Below are 23661 nucleotides of genomic sequence, written 5' to 3'. Positions count from 1 at the left end.
ACCTAGTTCTGCAGCAGCAGTGGTGGGTCTTAAAAACATGAGGTCTTGGCTTTCTTTCCCCCCTTGCGTGTCTTTGACAGCAACCTAGGAAAGTCGAGGCACTGAAAATTAGATGCTGGGTTTGCAAAAATCACTTGAAGCACTCCCTTGATGTTGTGGGGATATGTGCAAAGCAGAACCACCATCCCCATCAACTCGGAACACCCACAAGCACCCTGACTCAGTAAATATCAGGCTCTGATCATTCCACATATTTAGGGGAAAGTAGGGGTTTGGCACTGGAGCAGAAGAGGGCAGCTTCTGAAAATGAGGGAATGTCTAGCCAGAATGTGCCAAGTAACTGTTGCCTGTCACCGTCACCGATGTGAAATTGGCTTCAGCTTTCCACCAGGAGCCTGTTCACGTGCCCAAGATTTGCCTTGACCTGGAGTGAAAAAGGTGCCCTTCATGGGAATATGTTTTTTTCCAGAAAAATCCATTTCAGCCAAGCTAAGAATCCAGGAACCTCACTAGGGAGGAAAGAAGGACATCTTGAAGCCATTTGAAGGTGAAAAATAATTCCATAGGAAGTACGATGATCTTAATTAAATATTAGCTGTAATTAGCCCAAAGTGCAAATGTTGGGAGTATTAATTAGGGTCTCTCTGGAATGGCTGTCAGAGTTAATAAGTAACTGCGGGGGGTCCCATCAACATCTGTTGGAGAACTCCAGGCACAGGAGTGCGTCCCCAGCTCTGTGGACCTGAACGCTACCTGTAGGTTCCTCAGCTACACGGGCACCATCTCTGGAGCTCGGCGCCCTGGGTTTGCCAGTATGGCAAAAGCTCCAGTAGAGGCTGGTGGGTTTTCTGGGCTCCAGTGGTACTTGGTGCTTGGTGATTGCTTTTCTTAGGGTAGCCTCAGGGGCTTTGGAAGCCAGGCTTTGGGCTTGAGGTGGCCGGAGTTTCTCAGGCTGCTATTCTAGCCCTTGCCAAGGGTCACCCCTCATCCGGCTAGTGGAACACTGGCCTCTTTGAATCAAATACCCCAACACCTGACCTCCCCGTGGGGTGTAACGTGCCACCAGGTAGAAAACAGATCTTGGAGTCACGGTATATGTGACGGATGGCGGTTTCTTTATTTAAAATTGGGAAGGCATTTCCCCACCAGGTAATTCTCTGGCCAGAGGAGACAGCCCCCTCGGCATGGATTAAACATGGGCTCTGGTTCAGCTCCTGGCTTCCCTAAGAGGTACCTGTGGCGGCACCTTTGCAGGATTATTTAGCAGCTCTGGGCTGCAGCATCCTCTGCAAAAAAATGAAGTGGGATTAGAGACGCCGTGCATGCAAAGCAGAGTCTAGAGCTGGGCGCTATTAACATCTGGGGCCAGAAAAGTCCTTGGTTGGGGGCGGGGGCTGTGCTGTGCGTTGTATGTTTAGCAACGTCCCTGGCCTCCACCCACTGGATGCCGGTGTGATCCTTTCCTCCCCAGTTGTGACAAACAAAAATGTCCCTATAATGTCTCCTGAGGAACCGTCACCCCTGCTTGAGGACTCCCGATGCAAAGCACCCAGCACATTGTCTAGAGCCACTAGGTCTGAAGCAAAGGGCAGTGGCATTCAGTTTGAATTCTGAGCTCTGGCCTGGGGAAGAGGATGGGTTTCAGACGGAGCACAGAAGCCTGAAGCCATCCTAGGTCTTCCCAGGAGCCCCCTTCTGCCGAGCCCGCAGCATGTGTGTTTACAACGCAGCGACCCGGTGACGAGAGGCACACCCTGAAGATGGCCCTGCCACTCCCTTCTTGCGCCCTCAATGCTGCTGGTCTCCAAGTCAAGCTGAGCCAGCCGCTCCTTGGTTTAGATAGAAGGTACCCCCTTTCTCTCTCTTCCCGCTTCACGGCCAGCTGTATTTCCTGCCCAGACTATTTGTACAACAACAGCGTCTTAGTGGATATCTCTGTATTAAACGCTAACCCTGCCCCAGCGATGAGAAAACTTTTTCTGCAAAGGGCCAGACAGTTAAATCCTTTAGGCTGGATGGGTCATACGTGGCTGTGCCCAAGGAGCGGGATTGGGGCCCAACAGAACTTTATTTACAAAAAAGAAGCTGTGGGTCAGACTTCTTCCATGGTCATTGGCCAGTCCTTCCCCCAGCCCCCCACCTGTCTCCTGTTGCCACTTGGAAGCTTGCCAGAGCCCCGAGTTCACTAGTCGAGCATGCATTCACTTAACAAACACTGGAGAAGGCCAGCCCTGCAGCCAGCCTGCTGCTGGACCCTGGAGATGGGACAGAGGACGCAGCAAGTCCCTTGCCCCCAGGATGCTCACAGGCAGTGGTGGTACCTGGAGTTACCGCTGCAGTGGGGTCTAGAGAGCAGGCAACCCATGTGGCTTAAGTGTCAAGGGAGACTTGTAGAGGGAGGGGACCCTCGATCTGGGACCTCAAGGAGAAGCTGAGACTAGCCAGGCCAGGGAGCCAGGGAGTAGGGAACTCCCAAGCAGAGGAGGCAGTGAATGGGAAGATGTGATGGTACTGTGAGGCTGGAGTGGCCATAAGCCTCCTGAGGGCAGGCCCTTCCCTCTCCGGTGCAGAGAGAGGTCAGGTCCTAGCAAAGGTCCCTTGACGTTTAGTGGGAGCTTGTGGGACTGGATCACACTTTCTAAGACTGCTCTGCAATGAGGAGAGGCCACATGGGCATGCACGTTCCCCGTGAAAGTGTTCCTGCTGAAGGTGGAGGAAGGAAACCTTTGCTTTTACGACTGTCAGTCTCTACCAGCGCTCCTGGGAGGGGCTGCCCCGGGAGGTCCCGCCTGGGGTTTTCGTGGGTCTCTCTTGCAAAGCAGAGGTGAGCTAAGTGGAAGGTCGGGGATGCTGAAACAGACCATTGGGCAGAAGTGGAATTTAGCACAATGAATTTCTCTTTGGAGGGTTCTCAAGGTCCCAAAGTTTCTAGAGCTTCTTGTCAACCAGAAAAAAAAAAAAAAAAAAAAAAAAAAAAAAAAGTGGCATCCATATGGAATTTCTGTCCACAAGGACGTGTTCCTTGAACAGCCCTGAAGAAGGGAAGGATGCTAGTTGATCCTACACAGTAGAGGATTTTTTTTTTTTTTTTTTTTTTTGGATTGGTCAAGACCTTTTTGGTTGCAAGGCACGGAAAACCTCAAGCAAAAGAAGACATTTACTGACTCACATAGCTTAAAGAAACAGCAGCGTTACTAAGTACAGGTAGGGCTGGATCCAAGACTTCACAGGATGTCACCGGGGCTCAGTTGATCTATTTCTCCGTTTCTGGGCTCCGTTTTCCTCTAAGTTGGCTTCTGCTTTAGGGAGGGCCTCTTCAAGAGGCAGTTCTTGGCAGCCCCAGGCTTACATTATTTTTCCAGCTGCCCGTCATAGTAGTAAAAGAACTTCCTCCCCCAAATCCAGCAAAGTAGCAGGATGAAGCCTCACTGGAGTTGCTAGGGGTTAGCTCACTAACTGGCCTTGCTCAGAAAGATGGGGCAGGAGCCCAGATCCCTGCGATTGTGAGGTGGGAGCCTCTGGTTAGCTGGGCTGGGTCACGTGACCACATGGAGAGGTAACCAGAGGTGGGGCTCACCCACACCTGCACTACATGGGCTGAGGGTGGAAGTGTCCCCTAAAAGGAAACTAAGCATCATCTTGGAAGAGGTGTGACCAGAGAGTGGCCGTGAGGATAAATGACCTCTGTGGTTTCCCAAGGACGGACAGGGTTAACTTAGCACGTAGAGCGATCCAACCGCACAGCACAGACAGACCCTCACAGCCCTAAGTGCTATGAAAACACGTTGCCAAGAACGAAATGGCTGTGCCTTTTTGCTTCCCATGGCACAGACATTTGGAGAAATTAGTCTGGGGGAGGAAAGGGCCTGATGGGAGTGTTTGCACTTGTAAAATGTTTTAAACTTATCCTGAGCATCATTCTCTTCCAAGTGTCATCTTTAACATTCTAATTAAGGTTCCTTCTAAACAAATGCACCAGCGCCGTGTGCTGCTCTGAGAATAAACTTCTTTTTCCCTCTCTGTCATCATGGGTTTTTTGTTTTTTTTTTTTTGCTGCACTCCAGTTGCCTTTGCTGAAGAGGCTCTCAAATGTCAGTGGCAGGGACTGGGGAGATGTGAGCAGTTCTGACATTTTTGCCCTGGTATCATCATCGGAGGGCTGAAGTCACATCTAATTGACCACAGACAATGGGAGAAGCAGCTATTTGGTGCGCTTAATTGCTAAGCTTTCTCTCTCTCTCTCTCCCCCTCTCTCTCTTTCTCTCTCTCTCCAAGTATGCAACCCCATTTCTTAAGACCATGGAAAATTTAGACCTCTGGGTTACAGTCTCTGATGTCTTGCCTGAGTGCATGTGCGTGTGTGCGTGTGTGAGTGTGTGTAGGGTAGGCTAGTAGAGTTATAGGGGTGGAGGTTGGGCTGGAGAGAGAGAGATGTTTCCTGAAATGGAAGCATTTGAATTTGTTTTTATTCTTTTGACTTGACTGTAATTATCATGCCGCATGTTTTGCCTAGATCTGAAGGGCGAATTGTTATATAATACTCTGCTTATAAAAAATAAGTCAGGGAATGGGGGGGAGGCATTGATTAATGAGGCTAAGAGTTAAGTCCAGCATTTTGCAGAGATACTTACAATGGGACTATCACAGAAGGCCATCTTTGTCCAAATTAGGCCTTGAATTTTCATTAGCCGCTTCATAGTGGCACTGAGAACATCACACACACACACACACACACAGAGTGACCATTGAAAGGACCACCACCCTCTTCCCATTATGTGAGCCAAATCACATAAAATTTTGATTAAATTCAAATGCTTACATGAATTGTCTCTCCTCTCAAGAACACACACGTTCAATTTAATCTCTCTTGGCATTTTAAGTATCAAATCAAGGCTCTGCTGTCAACCAGAGACAACTACAAGCGCACACGTTCCAAAATGGGAGCGAAAAAAGAAGGATCTGCCAGAAAAAGTGCAATCCAGCAGAGCGCAGACCCTCATGGTCTTTGGCTGTGGGGCTGGAGGACCTGGGAAAGGGACCTCAACCTTGAGCCCGCCCGGGGAGCAGGTGTCCCCGCGCCGGGGAGCGGGGGAGTGGAGGTTCCGCTCGGCGCCAGCTCACGCTTTTCTCGCCCTCTCTCCACCTTTCTGATTTTCCAGGGTAATCAGGAAGCAGCCGCTGCCCCTGACACCATGGCTCAGCCTTATGCTTCGGCCCAGTTTGCCCCCCCTCAGAACGGCATCCCCGCGGAATACACGGCCCCTCACCCCCACCCCGCGCCAGAGTACACGGGCCAGACCACCGTCCCCGAGCACACGTTAAACCTGTACCCTCCCGCCCAGCCGCACGCGGAGCAGAGCGCAGCGGACGCCGGCGCGCACACCGTGTCCGGCACCGCCACAGTAAGTGGGCGCTGGCGGGGGGCGGGGCGGGGGCGGGGCGCTGGCGGGGGGCGGGCCGGGGGCGGGGCCCCAGGGTCCCGGAGACGGCCCGGGGCGCACCTCCTCTCAACCCCGTCCCGCAAAGCAGCCCCGGCGCCCGGCCTTGGCGCCCAGCCCTGCAAAGCTCGCCTCACCTCCGAGCATCCGTCCTCTCTTAGTCCTTCTTTAAATCAACATTTTCCTAAACTGCATGTATTTCTATAAACTTTCATCTATTTTTTGTTTCTTTAGTTTTGCTTTTTCTGGAATTATGTCGTCTCGATGAAAGCATACACTCTGTCATCTTTTTTAATGGTTGGATGAAGATACAATTTACATACAGTAAAATTCACCTGTTTTAGGTGTACAATTCACAGGTTATTAGTGTATGTACAGAATTGTGCGGCCACTGCCAGATTCTATTTTAGGAATATTTCCATCACCCCCAGAGCAAATCTGTCCATTTGTAGCTACTCCTCCTTGCCAACCCAGCCCTCCTTATCTTAGCCTAATTCATTTGAGACTCACCTATGTTGTGGCTTGTGACTCTGGTGTCTTTTTTATGGCTGAGCTCCCTGGGGTGCAGGTGGTCTGGGCTGCCAAGGAGCAGCAAGAGAGAATTTTGCAGGGCAGCGGGACTGTTCTGTTCTGTATCGTGATGGTGGAGGTAACACAGCTCTCTATGCATCCAAAAAAAGTCCATTTTATTGCATGCAAATGGATGAAATGGATTGAAAACACACAAACAAACTGAAAAGAAACTTTCACTGCCATCAATGGGAACTGGTGTTGCTGGCTGCTCATGAACGATAACCCTAAGCAAAAATAGTGGTTCGGATTGCACACTGTTTATTTGTGTACCACCTAAAATAACCATGCACCGTGCCTACCCCAAGAGGTATGTGTACATTTAGGAAATCCTGTTCTGCAGAGTTCTTTATAACCCTGGATGCACTCAAGCTACAAAGTCTAGAACATTTTGTAGGTACAAGGCAATTGGGCTTCTTTCTTCCGATCTCAGGCCTCTGAAAAACTAGTATTTGTGAAGCAGTTCAGTGGTTTGAAGCATGGTGTGTTTCTTGTCACTAAAAGTCACTGTTGACCAACTTTGCTACCTGGTACCTCACGGTGTTTGAAGGTTAGGTTTGGAGATTTTTTTTTAATAATATACATTTTAAATCCTTCTATTGCTTTTCCTTCCTTTTTTATTGTGCCCAAATACATATAACGTAAAATTTCCCATTTTAATGAATACCATTCAGTGGCATTCAGCACGTTCACAGTGCTGCCCAGTTATCACCATTGTCCGGGTCCCAGGTGTTTTCAGCACCCCAAAGGGAAATCCAGTATCCATTAGACAGTCATTCTCCATTCCTCCCTCCCACCAGTCCTTGGGAACCACTAATCTGCTTTCTTTCTTGGTGGATTTGTCTATTCTGGGTTTTTCAAAAAATAGAATCACACAACATATGACCTTCTGTGTTTGCCTTCTTTTACTGAACAGAATGTTTTCAAGGTTCATCCCTGTTGTAGCACGTATCAGGCCTTCATTCTTTTTTTAACGGCCAGATACCATTCCACTGAATGTATAGACACATTTTGTTTACCCATTCCTCCACTGATGGGCATTTGAGTTGTTTCTACCTCTTGGCTGTTGTGAATAACACTGCTACTGTCTTTTTTTTTGGCTGCTGTAACTTAGGGATGGGTTCGTTAGATGGGCTTGCTGATTTAGCAAGCATGTATCGTGTTGACGACCAGGTGGCAGCGATGGGGTGGCTGCTTATTTGTGTTGGTTGTTTTGTGATAATCAGTGGTGGTAGGGCTTGAGGAGGTTATTTTAGGACTAAAAACAGTCCAATCAGGCATCATTTATTAAGTCTCAACACATGCCAACCATGCAAACTGCTGTGGAAGATTCATTCATTCATTCACAAATATTTATTAAGCATTAGCATCTGTTACGATCAGGACTCATCCTGGGTGATGCGGATGAACCAAACAGGATGATCCTTTCCTCTTGTAACTCAGTGTGAGAGTGAACATATAGCAATCAAATAGCCATATAAACTCACGTTATGACACATGCTTTTAAGGAAGACAGGTGGTGTGGGAGGATAAACAAAGAGTAGAAGAACTGCCTGCAAATTAGTAGTCTACACAGGGAACAGTTCTTCAAGGACATGATATTTAAGAGGAAAAGACAAAGCATCCAGGCAAATGGAACACCAAGGTCAAAGGTCCCGAGGGTGAAAAAAGAGCTGGGCTTAGTCAAAGAACTGAAAAGAGGCAGTGGGTCTAGGGCATGTGACGAGGGGTGCCTTTCCAAGTTCGAAGAGGTGACATTGTGGTGGGGCTGGAGATCCAGCTACTTTGTCTATTCCAGCAATGTTTGGGTGGTCCACCCTGCTACAGAAAGTTTCCAAGGAAAGAGGGCCAATATAAGGTGAAGCAGGTGGGCTTTGTGGCTGATCCTAAAGGAAGTCTTAGGACGTATACAATTGGCTGGTTTGGGGGGTGTGCAGGCATCGTAAAGGGGGCCATCTTGTTTGCAGCTACAAATAATCACCTGCCTCTGCTTTTCCCTCTTTGGCCAAAAGGGGAGCTGTTTCTGTTGTCCATGACCTGCTTTTGTGTTGGACTTCCCTGACCTGACCAAGCAGAACATAGTCCATGACAAGTTTCTTCCAATTGTCTCTGCCTTGTGCACTTACGGAGGGGACCTGCTCTTCACTTAGCCCCCAAGTGGGACAGACCCATGGTTCTCGCAACCCCAGAACACATGGCTCCATATTAAATACCTAAGTTATTCCCCACAGGGTAGCCTTGTACCTGGAATAACTCTGTCCTTTGACAGACCAGCACAGTGCTTCATGCCCATCTGAGGGTCCTGTAGGGGCCATCACTTCTTTGAAAAACTGAGTCGTTTTGGGTAAGAGAAAAGATCCATCCATCTGGTAGGCTCCCAGAACATCTAATATATGCACATGATTTAACACAAAGTGCAGAATCTGTAAAAGGAAAGCAGGATTCACCCAGAGCTCCCAGCCAGAGCCGAGGAAAGTGCAGACAGAAAGAAAAGACTTCCCAGGCCATCCTCTCCATCCCCCAAAGGCTGAGATGAGTCCCCGCAGGACGTCTTTCTGCTGAATGTCTATTTAATGTGAAGCCTCCAAACACATCATGGATCACTGTGCTGACAGAGGCAACGCTGTCTTCTATTAGATACCCCTCCTGACAAGGTATTTTACTCTTGACATATTATAATTAGAGATTTGCAAGTGGTGAATTCTCCATGTATCTCCAATAGCAACTTAACTTCTATTTTTAACACCTCTGCCGTCTGTCTAGAAGTCTCCCACCAGCTCTGGGATCTGATGGGGAAAGAACGTGGGTCCTAGAGTTTGGTGGCTGAGCTCTGGGCTCTGTTGACATAGAGAGGAGCTGTTTATGGAGCCACGTTCTTCCTGATCCTCAGCTGATTCCAACTGGAGCGCTCACTGTGTCTCCAGTTTTCCTTAATACCTTTAAGAAGAGGAGATGTGGTTTGGTGATAACTTCCGATTCTTAACCGTTTATATACTGGCTCTGTTTAGGAAGCCGATTACGTAGCTAAGTTGTGGGGAAAACTTCTCAATGCATTCCTTATTGTTAACTAGCCATTGTTATTATTATAATTATTACCACAATTCATATTTGCGGTTAAAAAAGTCACACACTAGTAAAGTATATAGAATGAAAACTAAGATTTTTCTTAGACACAAGAGTTATCAATTCCTTCTGTTTCCTTCAAGAAATGTTATATGCAAATGCAAGCATATGCCTGTGTCTTAGTCCGTTCAGGCTGCTACAACAAAAATATATATTGGGTGGCTTAGAAACAACCAATAATTCTTTCTCACAGTTTGGAGGCTGAGAAGTGCAAGAATGTGGCACCAGCAGATGTGGTGCCTGGTGAGAACCCACTTCCTTCACAGAAGACTGACTGTCTTTTCCCTGTGTCCTCACGTGGTGGAAGCGGTGAGGGAGCTCTCTGGGGTCTCTTTTATAAAGACACTAATCCCATTCGTGAGGGCTCCATCCTCATGACCCGATCATCTCCCAAAGCCCCCACCTCCAAATAACATCACCTTGGGGACTAGGACTTCAACATATGAATTTCGGGGAGACACAAACACTCAGTTTGTAGCAGCCTGCTTGTCTATTTCCCCCTCTCTCTCTCGCTCTCTCTCTCATCTCTAGTTTATCTTTCTCTGTCTCTAATTCAATCTTTATATCCTCTAACTCTTCAGTAGTTCCTTTCTGTCCAAAGGACAGAATTAAAAATCTATGAAGCCACGGCTTTGGCACCTTTTCTATCTGGGAGACCATTCTGTGTCACACTCTGGGATCCAGTGCATTCTTTTTCATGTCTGTGTGCTACCTTACATACAGAGGTATCCCACTGGTGGAGTTTAGGTTGTTTCTGGGGTTCATCTTGCTTTGCATTATTTCCCATCAGGCTAGTGTGAGCAGCTGGGTACAAATATCACTGTCCGCCTCTGGTGTCTGTGTGTGATTGGTTAGAAGGTCCATGGGTTTAAACATAGACACTGTGCAGTTCCCCCCCCCCCCAGAGAGCCCACGTGCAGCCCACAGACAGTCCTGAGAAGGCCTGCTGTCCCCAGCCTTGCTCAGCCCAGTGGTACCCTGCTCAGCTCATGGCCATTCCCACTGTGTGTTCTTGGCTCTGGGTACCCGTCTCTCTAACAAAGAGAAGTCCCTCCAGAGCCATCTGGTACCAGGGAGAAGAACAGGAAAGGTGTGCCGCCATGGACTGGGGCCTGCTGTGGTCACAGACCCTGCTCGGCACCCTTTCATCCCTCACATCACACTTTTTACATGATGTTAGCACTTCCCCATTTTACATTGAGGGCCAAGACGTTCTAGATGTCCTGAGTGTGGAGGAGTTGTGATCGCAGAGTAGAGCTCCTCACCAGGTGTGTCTGATGTCGCAGTCTAGACTTTCCCCAGCTTCCAGGGCGTCCCCTACAAGGTCCCCTGGCCAGCAGCTCAGGGATGGTTGACCTGGGACCAGAGGGAGCGACCTAGAGTCCCCCACAAGGCTGGTGTCCTGAGCCTGCTCTCCAATTTAGACAGGCAGGTCAGTTAAGAACTGGAATCTGGATTTGTCAAGGGTTTCCCCTCTGCTCCAAGCTGAAGGCTCTCGGGCTGGCCACTTGACCTCTCTGCTCTCACATTCCTCCACTGCGTTTCTGTCATTGTCCACACGTTCTGCCTCCTCCCTTCTACACAGTCATTGGAGATGAGTTGTAGAAGGCCGAGAGAGAGCCTCTCCTTGTCAGGTGGCTCTGGCATCCTCTCTTCACATTTCAAGTTTGGTGAAATCACTGAGGGATGCCTGTCTAAAAAAAAATAGGATAAGGAGCAATGTCCAATCAGGAAGCAGGGAGTAACAGTCTCAAAAATAACAGGTTTTGCTCATTGAGTGTCAGCCTGTGTTGTAATCACTTTACATGTACCATCTCAAGTCACCTTGACTCTCCATCACTAAAAAAAAAAAAGAAAGAAAACATAAAAAAACTAAAAAAGTGGGTACAAGGCATTATCCGCCCCACGTTGCAGGCAAGGAACTTCCTGAAGGTCATGGTAGCTAACAGGTAGGAGTCAGAGCTCAAAACCAGGTTGTCAGACTCAAGACCAGAATTCTTAAGGGCTCCAAGTCCAGAAGGCACCCCCAGGCATGCCCAGGCACACACGCTGGGCTCTTCTCTGCCTTCGTTGCCATGGCAGAAAAGGATGCTTTGCTTGGGAATTCCTCATTTCACCCCAGGGAGGGCCCCAGCAGACCCAAGCATGTGCAATATTACAAGCTTAGCGCGCGCTCTTATTTGAGACCAGCGCCTTGAGCAAACTCCAATAACATGTTTCAGTGGCTTCAAAATTGTCTTTTCAGATGACAGTGTGGCTGAGCCGTTCTGTCAATACCTGTTCTGTTTTCCTAAGGTTCACATTTGCTTTAAGGACACAGGGACTGCCTCTTGTTCCCTCATGAGGACAAGTATTATGCCTTTGCCTCCAGTATATGCTTTAGAATAAATGGTCTGTGGCTTTCAGGATGAATTAAAAGTCTTCGTTACCCAATTCCGGGGCCATTTTGCTGTTCCAAAGCCCCTACTCCCCATCCAGCACCCAGCCCTGCTGGGCCAGAGGGCACAATGGAGCCCTACTTATGATAATGCTGAGCAGAGTGGGCGAAGCTGTGAGCATCAGAGACCCATGTGCCTAATGTCCCTTTCTAGAACTGGCGCTTCGGCTTGGATTCTGGTAGAACTGAAGGCTCTCGTAGCAGGTCAGAGAAAAATGGCTCAAGGTAAATAAATACCTTTAGGTGTTACCAGGAGAAGCAGTGAAGAACCTCAGAGTTCCCATTTCAGTTGTGACCCGGGGTCGGACCACTGGCATGCGATGGAAGCTCTCTGAGTCACACTTTCTTCCCTCGTGTATGTGAGGCTTAGAGTAGCTGTGGCGTCAAAATGAGTTAATGCCGATGGAAGGCTTGGCACAGTGATGGGCACATAGTAAATGGTCTACCCTGTGAGCCATTATGATTAGGAAATGATTACGTCATTCCCAGTGGGAAATCAGAGAGTTCTCCTCTGTCCCGAATTCTTCATTGTAAATTTTTTTCAGGAGGGTAAATCTATCCTAGGAATCGTGCCGTTTTCTGTGTCGAGTGAAACTAAGACTCAAATTCCCACATTTATTTTAAAAGTAATTCTTATAGGTAACGATTTCCATACAAATAGTTTTCAATCAGTCACTCATGCCTCAGTGCAACTGACTGGTACAAGCTAGCCATTGACCTAAGTCTAGGTCAGGGAGAGCAAGGTTAGGATTTATTAAAAGGGTAAATGACTGAAGTTTGGTTCCGAAGGCTGAAGCCCTCTTGCTTTTGCTGGGTGAAGAAAAATCAGGCATATCCTGAGTTCAAGTTCACGTTTCCCTGGGGAGGGCTTCAGCTGGGAGTCTTACAGTCATCCGAAACGTTCCGTTGTGACTTTGTCTTCACTTGCTGTCTTGTGCTTAGTCATAGCTGTATCCGTTGCCATCAATTTTACCCTCTCAGTATGACGAAGCAGTCTCTCTCCTTGGTTAAGAGGCTAGTCTTTGAGCCAGTGTTAGCACGCAGTGTAATTGTAAAGTGTTGGGCTAATGATCAGATAATTCAAAGACGAAGTGAGCTGTCTATGAGCTACACAAACGACTGGTCTCGAAGTTTGAAGAACCTGATTGCCTCTGCGTAGCACATAGCCTCATGAGGCGCCTTCATTGCTTTTATTTGTTTGTTTGTTTTTAAATGAACTTAGGAGCAGGCATGAGCCTGTTCTGTGGGCAGTATTTGAATCATTCGTTAACCACCATCAACTCATGCTCTTAATGCATGGCCATGCTATTTGCAAGTTGGTAGTGAATTCATATGAAGCCTGTGCTCTACTTGGATTTTAGGCAGGAGAAAGAAGTTGGCTGTGCTGTGTTAACTGAGGGTCCCTGGAGGTGGGGGGTGTTCAGGCAGACCCTTGGAATGTTAGATCTGAAAGGGGACCAAAGAGCTCTCCTACTCCAGTCTTCTCACTGTGAGGACGTAAGATGCTCACCCGAGTGAAGGGCTGAAACTTAACATACTTTCAGGTCCAGGCAAGTAACATCCATATTTGAGAGAGATCGGTTTATGATGGAGACCTAGGTAAAAGAAATAATTAACTTTCCCCATTAATATAGGAATGATCAAACTATAGATATGATACTATGTGGCCCTTCGATGGAGGCCCTGTGGCAGTCCAGAAGGCACATGGTCCACCCAAAGGGCATTTCCGTAGAAGTCCACCCCATCACTGCCATACTGAACTGCTGGCCCAGCATTGCAGTATCTTGATTTTTCTTTTTCAAGAGCAAATAGGGTTTTGGATTTTTTATGTGCTCTCCTATTTGCTCCTGTTTTGCTGATATTGGTTATCTGCCCAGCCTCTGAAGATACTTTAGTTTATAATCCCCAATTGAATCTTTGAACCTTCATTTATTTTTGTAATAAGAGGTAAAATTAGAAACTTTAACCCTTTGACTGAGACCCTATTTCAGGTTTATAAAAAAAGATAGCTTGGACGCTTTAGCATGACAGGGTGGAGATTCATAGAGTGTTAGAGCTTGAAGTGACCATCTTGTCTACGGGCTTTGTTTATGAATGATGCAGAGGCTCAGAGAGGGAAATGGACCTGCCTGAGTCACACAGCGACTATCGCAGCACGCCCCTCCCGTGCATCCTACTGTCTATGATCATCCTTTTTTCTTTTTTCTTTTTCTCTCTATCTCCTGGATTCTGTAGTAGCTTTCAAAATCCACTTACTTAGGGTTGTCTCTGCATTAACGCCCACTGACCCTGCCTACAGGGGCAAGTCAGACTGTGTGATTTAGGACTCCATTTCTCTTTGATATCCCATTTTGGTTCCTAGCCAGAGGTTTCAGGCAGTCGTGGGCTCTACTTTCAGAAAGGCTTCCAGAATTCTGAAGAGTCTTTATTTGACCTAATTTTCTCCTGCTGACCCTGATGGTTGCGCCTATGGGGCTGTGCTCATTCAGTAGTGTTATGTGTTCTGACCAGCTCTGATCCCAGTCGCTCCTGGGTCAAAACACTCTAACCAGGGAGTCTGGGTTTCCACCTTTGCATCCCTGAAGAGCATGAGACCATCAGGTTGTCAAATTATAGCCTTTGATGTAGAACGAGATCCAAGTTACTGCTTGAGCTCCCAGAAGGGCAGGAGGTCAAAGGCTGGGTTCTGCTTCCCATAGTAGAGTGACCAGAACCTTGTGAGGCAGGTGAGCCAAGCAGAGTAGAGATCCCACAGAGACTCTTAGGAGTTCTCCAACTCATGGACTTTGGAGAGAAGGTCACTACAACCCAGACAATAAGCCATCCCGCTGACATCAGGAACAAAATGTATCCAGGCTTGAAGACCTGACTTTTTTATGATCTAAGTGTCCTTGGGACAAAAACTACACAGGCAAGTTTGTTCCCCAGTAAACCGAAGTTTGCAGACTGTACAGTCCAAAACAAATTAAGCCATCAGGACCAAAGTGATTTGAAGGCTTATGTGCCGCAAACTTCTTTTGGAAGTGAAAAGGATGTGTTCCTCCTTTAAATAAATCATGGAATTCGTTTCAGATAATACAATTCAACAAGTCTGGACTGCCCTGGTTGTTCAAAAGGGGGAAATGTAAATGTGCATCCTGATTGGTAGATGTGGGGAAAACAAATAGAAATTTCTTGGGTTGAAGGAAAAAAAAAAAAAGAAAAGGCAACTATCATGTATGAATCATGTCTAGATAGCAGTAACTAGCATTTAATGAGCACATACTAGATGCCCAGTGCAGTGATGCTGCAAGCTTCATGTGCATGACCTCATGGAATCTCACAGCATCCAGTGGAAGTGGGTACCATGATTAACCTCTTGTTACCTAAGTGAGAACACCAGAGCATAGAGAAATGAAGGAGTGTGCCCAGGTCATATCACAAAGCCAACAAGGGCAGAGCTGGGATTCAGAGGCAGCCAGTCTGACTCCAGAGTCCACTTCCTTACTCACTCATGAGCTGTGCACTATGCTGTGCGTCTTCTTCATGTGCCAGAACCCATCAAGGGATGGATGTGATGATACCAGAATTACAGATGAGGAAACAGCACAGATGTTAAGTATCTTGCCCCAAGGCCATACAACTAATACAGGGAGAAGGGTGAATGCCAGCAGAGGCCTGGTGTTCCTAAACCCACCTTGTGTGACTTCCCCATCGGAAGTAGTTCTTTATCTAAATGACATTCCCTGCTATTTTAATCATGATAGTATCATAGCAGACAAGTATCTTAGTGATTGTCTTCCCCATAACTCTGTTTATCTCTAAACTGCCTCAGTTTACACACACACACACACACACACACACACACACACACACACACTCTCTCTCTCTCTCTCTTCCATACAGTGGCCCCACGGAGTGAAAGGAGCCTTTAAATTGCTTGGCAAGCTGACTAGAGGAAGCCCGGATCTCCCGGAGAAACTTGCTACAAGGAAATCGCTAATTATAACCCAAATTGTATTTGACTTCTGCATCTTTGCTTCACATTATCACACTGTAATTTAAAGAGATTGTTCCCTGGCCTTTTTTAGGGGGAGAAATTAACTGCAATTTTTTTTTTTAACTAAGAAAAGCAGTGGTGGTGGCACCCGACTGATAGGAGGTGGGTCTCGTCCCCCCCTTTCCCTCTAATTGGCTTGCACATGGGAGTCAGGTTAGCAATTATGAGAGGAGTTGCCCGGGGTTCCAGGCGGTGTCTCTGGGTGACACTCGTCTGGTGACTTCACAAAAGGGAAAGAGATCGGGTGTGGGGCCAGCTTGAGGGGAGGGGGCGAGCCCCAGAGAGTCTCCTTGACTCCCAGAGGTGGAAGTTTGGAGACAGGAGGGAGGCTAGGTTGGTTAATCCTTTGATTTAGGGGCCTTCTCCTGTTTTGAATTCCTGAAGCTTTTGGCGTTGAAGACCAGAGGGAACTTGGTCAAATGTTGGAAATAGGATTGGGAAGCATGACATGGACCCGAGCGCCTTGACTGTCCTGTCGTTCTGCCCGGCCCAGCTGCCCAGGGGACCCGGAGCCCCTCGCCAGCCCATCTTTCCCCTCTTCTCTCCAGTCTTCTTCTCTTCCAGGCCTGTAGTATCAGCGTTAGGTAGCGAGGCTAAGGATTGGCAAACTGACCGATGGGTCAATTCTGGCCCACCGCCTGTTTTTGTCATTAAAGTTTTATTGGAACACAGCCATACCAATCCATTCATGTATTGCGTATGACTACTTTTGGGTTATAACAGCAGAGTTGAGTAACTGCAAAGAGGTCTCGGCCCTGCAAAGCTTACTAATACTTACAAAATACTAACTGGCCCTTGATGGAAAAAGTTTGTCAATCCCTGATCTAGGACAAAGCTGACATGCTTTTGGCTGGCTGACTTTATTCAGACCTCAGACTCATAATGGAATTAACTGCCTACATCTAAAAATGAGGGATTTTACAGTCTAATCTGGTTAAAAAGTGGAAGATTCTAACAAAACATGGCAATGATGTGCCCATGTTCAGAATGGGCTGACCCTCGAGACTGCATGCCATAGCCAGCACCACTCCTTATAGTATTTCCCCAGTCTTACCTCTTCCATCTACATGGACTGGTCCTCATAGGATCTGAGTTTGACCAGGGCATCTGGGTCTTCTGGGTTATTTTTTAATAAAATAATTCTAATGTCTCCCCTGACCGATGAATTACATTTGTTTTACTCTTTCTTCTCCATTTAAGTGGACTTCCCTATGGAACGCTGGCAAATAAGTAAATGTCGGTATAATGTCAGAATTTAGTGAATTCCAGAGTTATATCATATGTGTGGCACCCACTTCGACCTCCAGACATATCCATATACACATGCATTGCTCGTGTTTTCAAAACAAATCTTCTTTGAAATTGAAATCTGTATCACCATTGACTTTGATTGAAATCTAAGCAGGATTAGTGAGTGTTTCCTTCTTCTGAGATGGTGAAATGAACATCACAATTGTTGTTATTAATAGAGTAAGTATTAATGGTCTTGGGTAATGTTTTCAAGCTTTAAGAAGTTCATTGTTCTATACCTAATGGCAGGTAGCATTACCTCCATTTCGCAGATAAGGAAAACAGAGACTCAGGTTATGAAAATTGCCTTAGATAGTACCATCGGGAAGTGATGGGCACGGGACTCAAACTCAGGCCTGGCTGATGCCAAAGGCACTGCTCTTTCTAATGCACCGTGACAGGTCTTTACACACATAGGCACCGGCAATGGAAATAACTCTTGACTTAAAGAGGCAACTTGAGCCAGCCCTGGGCCTGACACGAGGGTGTATCAGTCCCACGATCACTTCTCCTACCGCTAGACCAGCTGATCCCAAGAAGAGCCTCAACAAAGGCTTGGTTAGAGCCACTGAAGGTGAGCTTTGGGTGAACAGTCATTTAAGCATCTTCCATTGTGTTCAACAAATCTGCAGAGAATTTTTTTTTCCCACCAGCCTTCGTTAACTCAGCAGAAGGAAAATTTAGGGTGAGTGGGTGAGGGAAACCTCACGTTTCCTTTTCAGGATAAAGGTTCATAGGGCAGGAGACTACCCACAGCTGAGGGAAACCCTATTGAACAGGATCCAGGTTTAGTATGGCTATTTAATTCTAGCAGAAAGCCCCGCTTGGGCTACATAGGAATCTAGACTTACTCTGCGCACGCACACGCGTGCGCGCGTGTGTGTGTGTGTGTGTGTGTGTGTGTGTGTGTGTCTGGCTTTAGGAGCCCCGTGCTTGGATAGTGAGTTCTGTGGGCTTTCTGAGGATTCACAGTGGCCTGACACTGGGGCTGAGCCCTTGATAATGACACTGCAGACATGAGATAATTACAGATCTGATACTTCCCAAGTCAAGCTAAGTGGACCTCTGATTATTATTCTGAGTATAATGGGAGCATAACTAACACTGAAGGGAAATTGTACTTCTCTCTTTTATTAACCGCTTTTATATTCCCTTGTGCCTGGCTATGATGCTATGAAATCTTCTTAAATGTGATATTACTCAATATAATACAATAATAATGCACACACCATAATGTATTGGATTACTTTGCAAACAGCCCTTCTGAAATTGAATTTCCCATCATTTCCCTGGGCCAGCTCAGGGCTGCTGGGCTCACTGGCCCTTTCTGGGGCTGGGAGCCTGGAGTTCAACTTTATAGTTACTTGGGTTTTCGTAGATGTAAGCAATTGGTCCACATCATTTTTATTCACGGTGGGGATGTGGGCAAGCCACGTTCCCAGATATCTCACTGTAGGTTGCGGCTCAGAAATGAGAGCAGTTTTTGATACCTCAGCATAGTTTGAAAATGAAATGGGTTAGTTGGCATCAGGAAGGAACCTCTCTAGATAGTGGGGAGGCCTTCCACATGGGAATTAAATTCCAAAGTGTTGGTAATTGCCTTTGCTAGAGATTCTATCAGATCTTTACTCTTACTCTCATCCTTTGTTCATCTATAAACCCTTTCCTGATACCATCTCAAAGCCAGAACTGGGACTCCATTTACATGTTGGATGTGCCTTGAAAATTCACCCGTTTGGCATCCACAAAAATAATAAAATTGTTTCTTGAACGCCTGCAGTATGTCACAATATATATTAATCTGCCAAATGCTCACCCAACAACTTTACAATAATTTAAAACTTTACTTTTGCCAGAAAGCTAGACACTTCTAGAGACACCACTGTGCTGTATTTGTGTGTCTTATTCTCCATGCCTAATGCAGTGCCTGTAATAAGGTAGATACTCAACAGGCGTGTGTCATTTATTGATTCATGAATGGGTCTTGAGTTTCTATGATGTAGGAGGCACAGTGATACGCTTTGAAGATACAAGATAGACATGGATTCTCCTTTAGGAAATGATAGTTTAGTACAAAACAGAGAATACAAGCAAACATGCAAAAATCACTTGCATAATTAAACAATTACCCTCTTGGAAAACGCCATAAAGGAACGGCATAGGTGCTATGCAGGCGCGCACGTTTCTCCCCAGCATGACAGGGGTGTCATGTCGGTAGCTTGAAACGGCCATCGTGAGTGCATTTACACTTTGGAAATTGACAGTGATACAAATCAGGGCTTTTTGGGTTTTGTTTTTTGTAGAGCCAGTTACCACCACACCCCTGGCAGCAAGGAACTTGGTGTATTCAGATGAAAGAACGTCAGTGTGGCTGGGTAGGGGACCAGGGAGAAGATGGCCCAAGATGAGGATAAACAAGTGGGCAGGACAGGCGGCCCCTTCTGACAGCTGGCCAGTGGCCCTCCCTACATTTCCTCTGTATTTTCATGCATGTTGGATACATATATATATATATATATATATATACACACACACACACACACATATATATATAAGTCATTTTGTTTGATTTTCTACAGTCATGATATTGTTTGGGCACGTGTTTTTTTTTTCCGTTTTATAATATATGTTGGAGATCTTTCTGGGAAAAAAAAAAAGAAATGGGCAGGGAACAGTCATGCAGGACCCTGGGAGCTATTCTGCAGATAGATGGGTGTATACATTCATCCTTTGTACTGGGAAGCCCTTGGAGGGCTGTAAGGCAGAGAATGACAGGATTCACATTTGGTTTTAGGAATGATCCGACAGAGTATGGAAAATGAATTAGAGGGGCACAGTAATGAGTTGGGGCGGGGGTGGGTGATAGAAAGACCTGTTAGTAAGCTATTGCAATGGTCCAGACAAGAGAAGGCAGCGTGAATTAGTGTGGTGTGGATGATGAGCAGGTTGTCGTACGTAAGAAACAGAATGGGGTCCATGGTAGCTCTAAGCTTGGGTATCAGTAAATGCCAACTCTCATAAAGCTGAATCTGAGTCTTGGTGGAAATAAGGACCATTCTGCAAAGAATAGGAGTTGAGATCGAAATTTGAACGTATGTGTGTGTGTGTGTGTGTGTGTGTGTGTGTGTGTGTGTGTGTGTGAACTTTGAGATGCTGGTGAGACATCTAAATATATCTTTAAGCAAGCCTCAATTTTTTACCTTTAAAATGGACAGAATAATGCTTATCTTACTAGCTGTGATTTTTAAGTGGAGTGGTTTCTAGGGAAGCACTTGGCATATAGGAGACAAGCCATTAAATTATGTAGTTGTATCTGAATTTCTAACACATTTAATCTGTGCCCTTTCAAAAATAAGAGAGCCGGACTGGAGTTAATTGATACTGTTGTAGGTTTGGTCTGAAACACACAGAGTTTTCTATAAATTGAGTATCAGTGTGTAGATTCATGGGAAGAAAAAAGCTTAAAGTCCTCAGTTCGGTTTCCAGCTTGGGCATTCACTGAAGCACGGCACTCAGTTCCGTGGGAAAGATCACTGATTATGGTGGCAGACTGTCTTGGTTCAAACTACTTCCACCAGTTCTTAACAACTTAAGCAAGTTACTTCATCTCCCTGAGTCTCTATTTTCCAAATATGGTTGTCTTAACTTTGTAACTTTTGTGAACAACAAGGGAGATATTTGAGGCAAAGCTCTTTCTAACTCTGCCTGGCATGGAGTTGGCACTCAGTCAGTAGGGGCTATGAATTGGCTATCACTTTGAGTTCTTGGTTTTCCCATCTTCCAAATGGGCACAGTAATAGTCTACACCCTGCCTCACTCACAGGGTGGGAGTAACTATCAAATGACCAAAGAATCTGCCAAAGCTCTTTGTAATATGCAATATGCACATGAGTGAACATTTGCTACTAGTTTGGGTTGCTATAATCCCTTGTCATTTAATCCCCAGATGGGCCATCGAGTGTGGATGTGATGATGTTCCTTTTGCAGATGAGGAAACTGAGGCTTGGAGAATTGACATGACTTGATTTTCCCAAGGTCACATCACTAGGGCGTGCTGTGTCCGAAGCCACCACCTGTGCTAATAACCACAGCTCTGTACTGCTTCTCCCACAGCCCCCTCCCAAAGGGCAGGAAGAATGGACAAGCCACTGGGTTTGGGGTGAGGGCCCTCGGGAAAGATGTCCCTGATCCCGTGAGATCCACCCTCCCTGACTTTGCTAAGGGAAGTGAGAATCAGGAAACACTGGCTTCTGACCTGACTTCACCCAGACCTCAATCCTTGTACCTACCTCAGGAATGGTGTCTGGGATTAGCAGAGAGAGCCAGAGACTAGCCAGACATCCCCCTACCCCCACCCCAGTGCAGACTTCCAGCTGGATGCAGACTCAAGGCTTTGGAAACTGCATTGGAAAACAGTTCTAGATAAATTAATTTCTGTGATACATAATGCATGAGGGGAAATCCTTGGTATTTTTAAACAATGGAAATGAGAGAATCTGCCTTTTGGGCATTAATCCCAACGGCATTTAGTGCAGAAAACATTTATCAACACCTACTGTGTGCCAGGTCCTTGCTGGGAAACAGAGATGAGTCAGACATTGTCTGTGCCCAGAAAGAGTAAGAAATCAATGGAGGCACCCACTGAGCCATCAGCACTGTTTCAGACCTTGCGATGGGGAGGTGAGGGGAGCCATGAGTACTGTCGTGAAGGGACACCCATCCCAGCAGAGGGAACCTGACAGTAAGAGGCTGCCGAGGAAGGGGATGCCTGCCTGTGGTTTCAGTTGCATGGTTTTCTTCCACTTGTCCTTTTCTCCATCAATAAGATCCTTGTTTTAAGCCTTCAAACCAGGATCGACCAATGAGGATACAGCTTCCCCCAAACCCACCTAGAAACCTCAAGTCTTTGAGCATCTTGGATCATAAGCATCGCTTGCGTTTCTGAAAATAGGACTTACTTTCACCATATTCCAGGGTTATCGTGAGTGGAGAGGAAAGATGACATACAGAAACCTCCATCACGACATCTTGCCTCTTGTACTCATGCATCGAAGGGACTTGCCGTCAGGACACTGTCGATAGCAATGACCTTGAAAGCAATGATCCTTTTGAGAGGTGTGTCCTCTGTGTGGCTCCTTTAACTCAACATAATAACAGGCGCTGGTACTATTACGTTGCTATTCCTTTGATTACCACTGGTATGACTAGTGCAACTATCCCTGTTCCACTGTCACTGCTATTGCTACTTATACTGTTGTTATTATTATTAGTTTGATGGCAAAATGTCCGTTTGCAGTTTTTCTGTTGAGTGCTTACTTTTTACAGGCACTGGGGATTCAGGAACAGGCAAAAACAGGCGTGGTCTCTGCCCTCAGATTGACTATGTTCTTGTAGGAGAGAGAGACAGAAACACGTCAACAACATAACTAAATAATTACAAATTGTAATTGTTTTCTTTAGTTACGTGTTGCTGCCTCCAAAAATAGGGACTTAAAATTACCACCATTGTACTTGCCCGCATTTCTATGCTCCAGGAATTTGGGTAAGGCTCAACTGGACGGATCAGTTGGGTTCATTCACTCAGCCATGTTCCACTGGCATCTGGGCTGGACAGTAAGTTCCAAGGTTTCTCTCAGATGTCTGGACCTCGGTGATGTCTCTGTCTCAGGCCCCATCTCTACGTGAGCTAGCTTGGGCTTCCTCACAACACGGCTGTCTCTGGTTAGCAGGCTTCTTATGTAGACATTTCACAGCATATATACACACTGGCATGGTCACTGGATTCCAAAAGAGATGGAACCAAGGAATGGAAGTGTAAGTTGCGTATCTCCTGAAGTTCAGCCTTGACATTTGCACCATTGCCACTTCTGCCCAGTTTGCTGGCGACAGTCAGCCCAGATTCAAGGAGAGGGAAAGAGACTCACTTTTGATCAGGAGGAACAGCCAAGGGTGTGCAGCCGTCTCGAATCCACCATGACATCTTTGGAAATAAACATATATTAGGTGGAAAAGGAGAATAATGATAGAGGGACATTAGGTCATGGAAGCCTCCTCAGAGGAGCTGACAGTTAAGCAGTGTTCTGAGGGATGGGAGAGATTCAAGCACGAGAAGACAATGGGAACAGCATTCCAGGAAGAGGGGAGAGTATGTACGAAGCCACGTGCTCCATCTCTCTGTATTCCCAGGGCGACCTTTCTTTCCCACTTGGAGGGGGCAGTCACAGAGTGTATGAAGACTGTGCTTTTGGACCTCTGGGCAGCCCGGGGGGAAATCCTCTCCCTCTTGCTTTTTAGCTGTATGATGGAAGGCAGGAGATGATGCACATAGACCTAGTCGCTCCAGTAGAGGCGCCATCTGTGGTGATTATTAATCTTCTTCCATGTGTTCTTTCCAACTGGGAATCACTCAGGGTACCACACTGCAGGTGATGACTTGCAGTCATCCAGAAGTTGGGACCACTGGGCCTTAGTGGCCGGGGCGAGGTGAGATACGGGGACAGAGACACAGCCACAAAGGACTGTGCAGAGTAGCCTGTCGCCAGGGGCACCAAGTCCGTGATGTCGCTGGGCTTTTTGCCTCTTCTCGCCCAGCACAGCTGCAGGTGGGGGTTAGTGGAATGAATGGCGGGTAAGGACTCTTTCCCAAAATGGTAAAAATGTAGCATGTAGATGGATGAGAAGGGCCAAGACGGTAACCCCTTCCCACACTGGCTTATTTCTCATCTACGGAGAAGGTAGTCCTTTGGAGCTAAGCGTTGAGTTCA

At 46.7% G+C, this 23661-nt stretch overlaps 1 protein-coding gene across 20 annotated transcripts in view; it reads left to right on the top strand.

Moving 5' to 3' along the window:
- Positions 1–23661, top strand: part of RBFOX1 (RNA binding fox-1 homolog 1) — a 1985071-nt gene that overhangs the window by 1803003 nt on the left and 158407 nt on the right. For all 20 annotated transcript variants that reach the window (XM_064478203.1, XM_031433195.2, XM_064478211.1 and 17 more), the window contains one exon: positions 5160–5402. In XM_064478203.1, the coding sequence (XP_064334273.1) occupies positions 5160–5402 (243 nt within the window). The remainder of the gene's footprint in view (positions 1–5159; positions 5403–23661) is intronic.

The sequence above is a fragment of the Camelus dromedarius genome, chromosome 24 (genome assembly GCF_036321535.1).
Source record: "Camelus dromedarius isolate mCamDro1 chromosome 24, mCamDro1.pat, whole genome shotgun sequence".
NCBI lineage: Eukaryota > Metazoa > Chordata > Mammalia > Artiodactyla > Camelidae > Camelus > Camelus dromedarius.
This window is presented reverse-complemented; position numbering and strand designations above follow the sequence as displayed.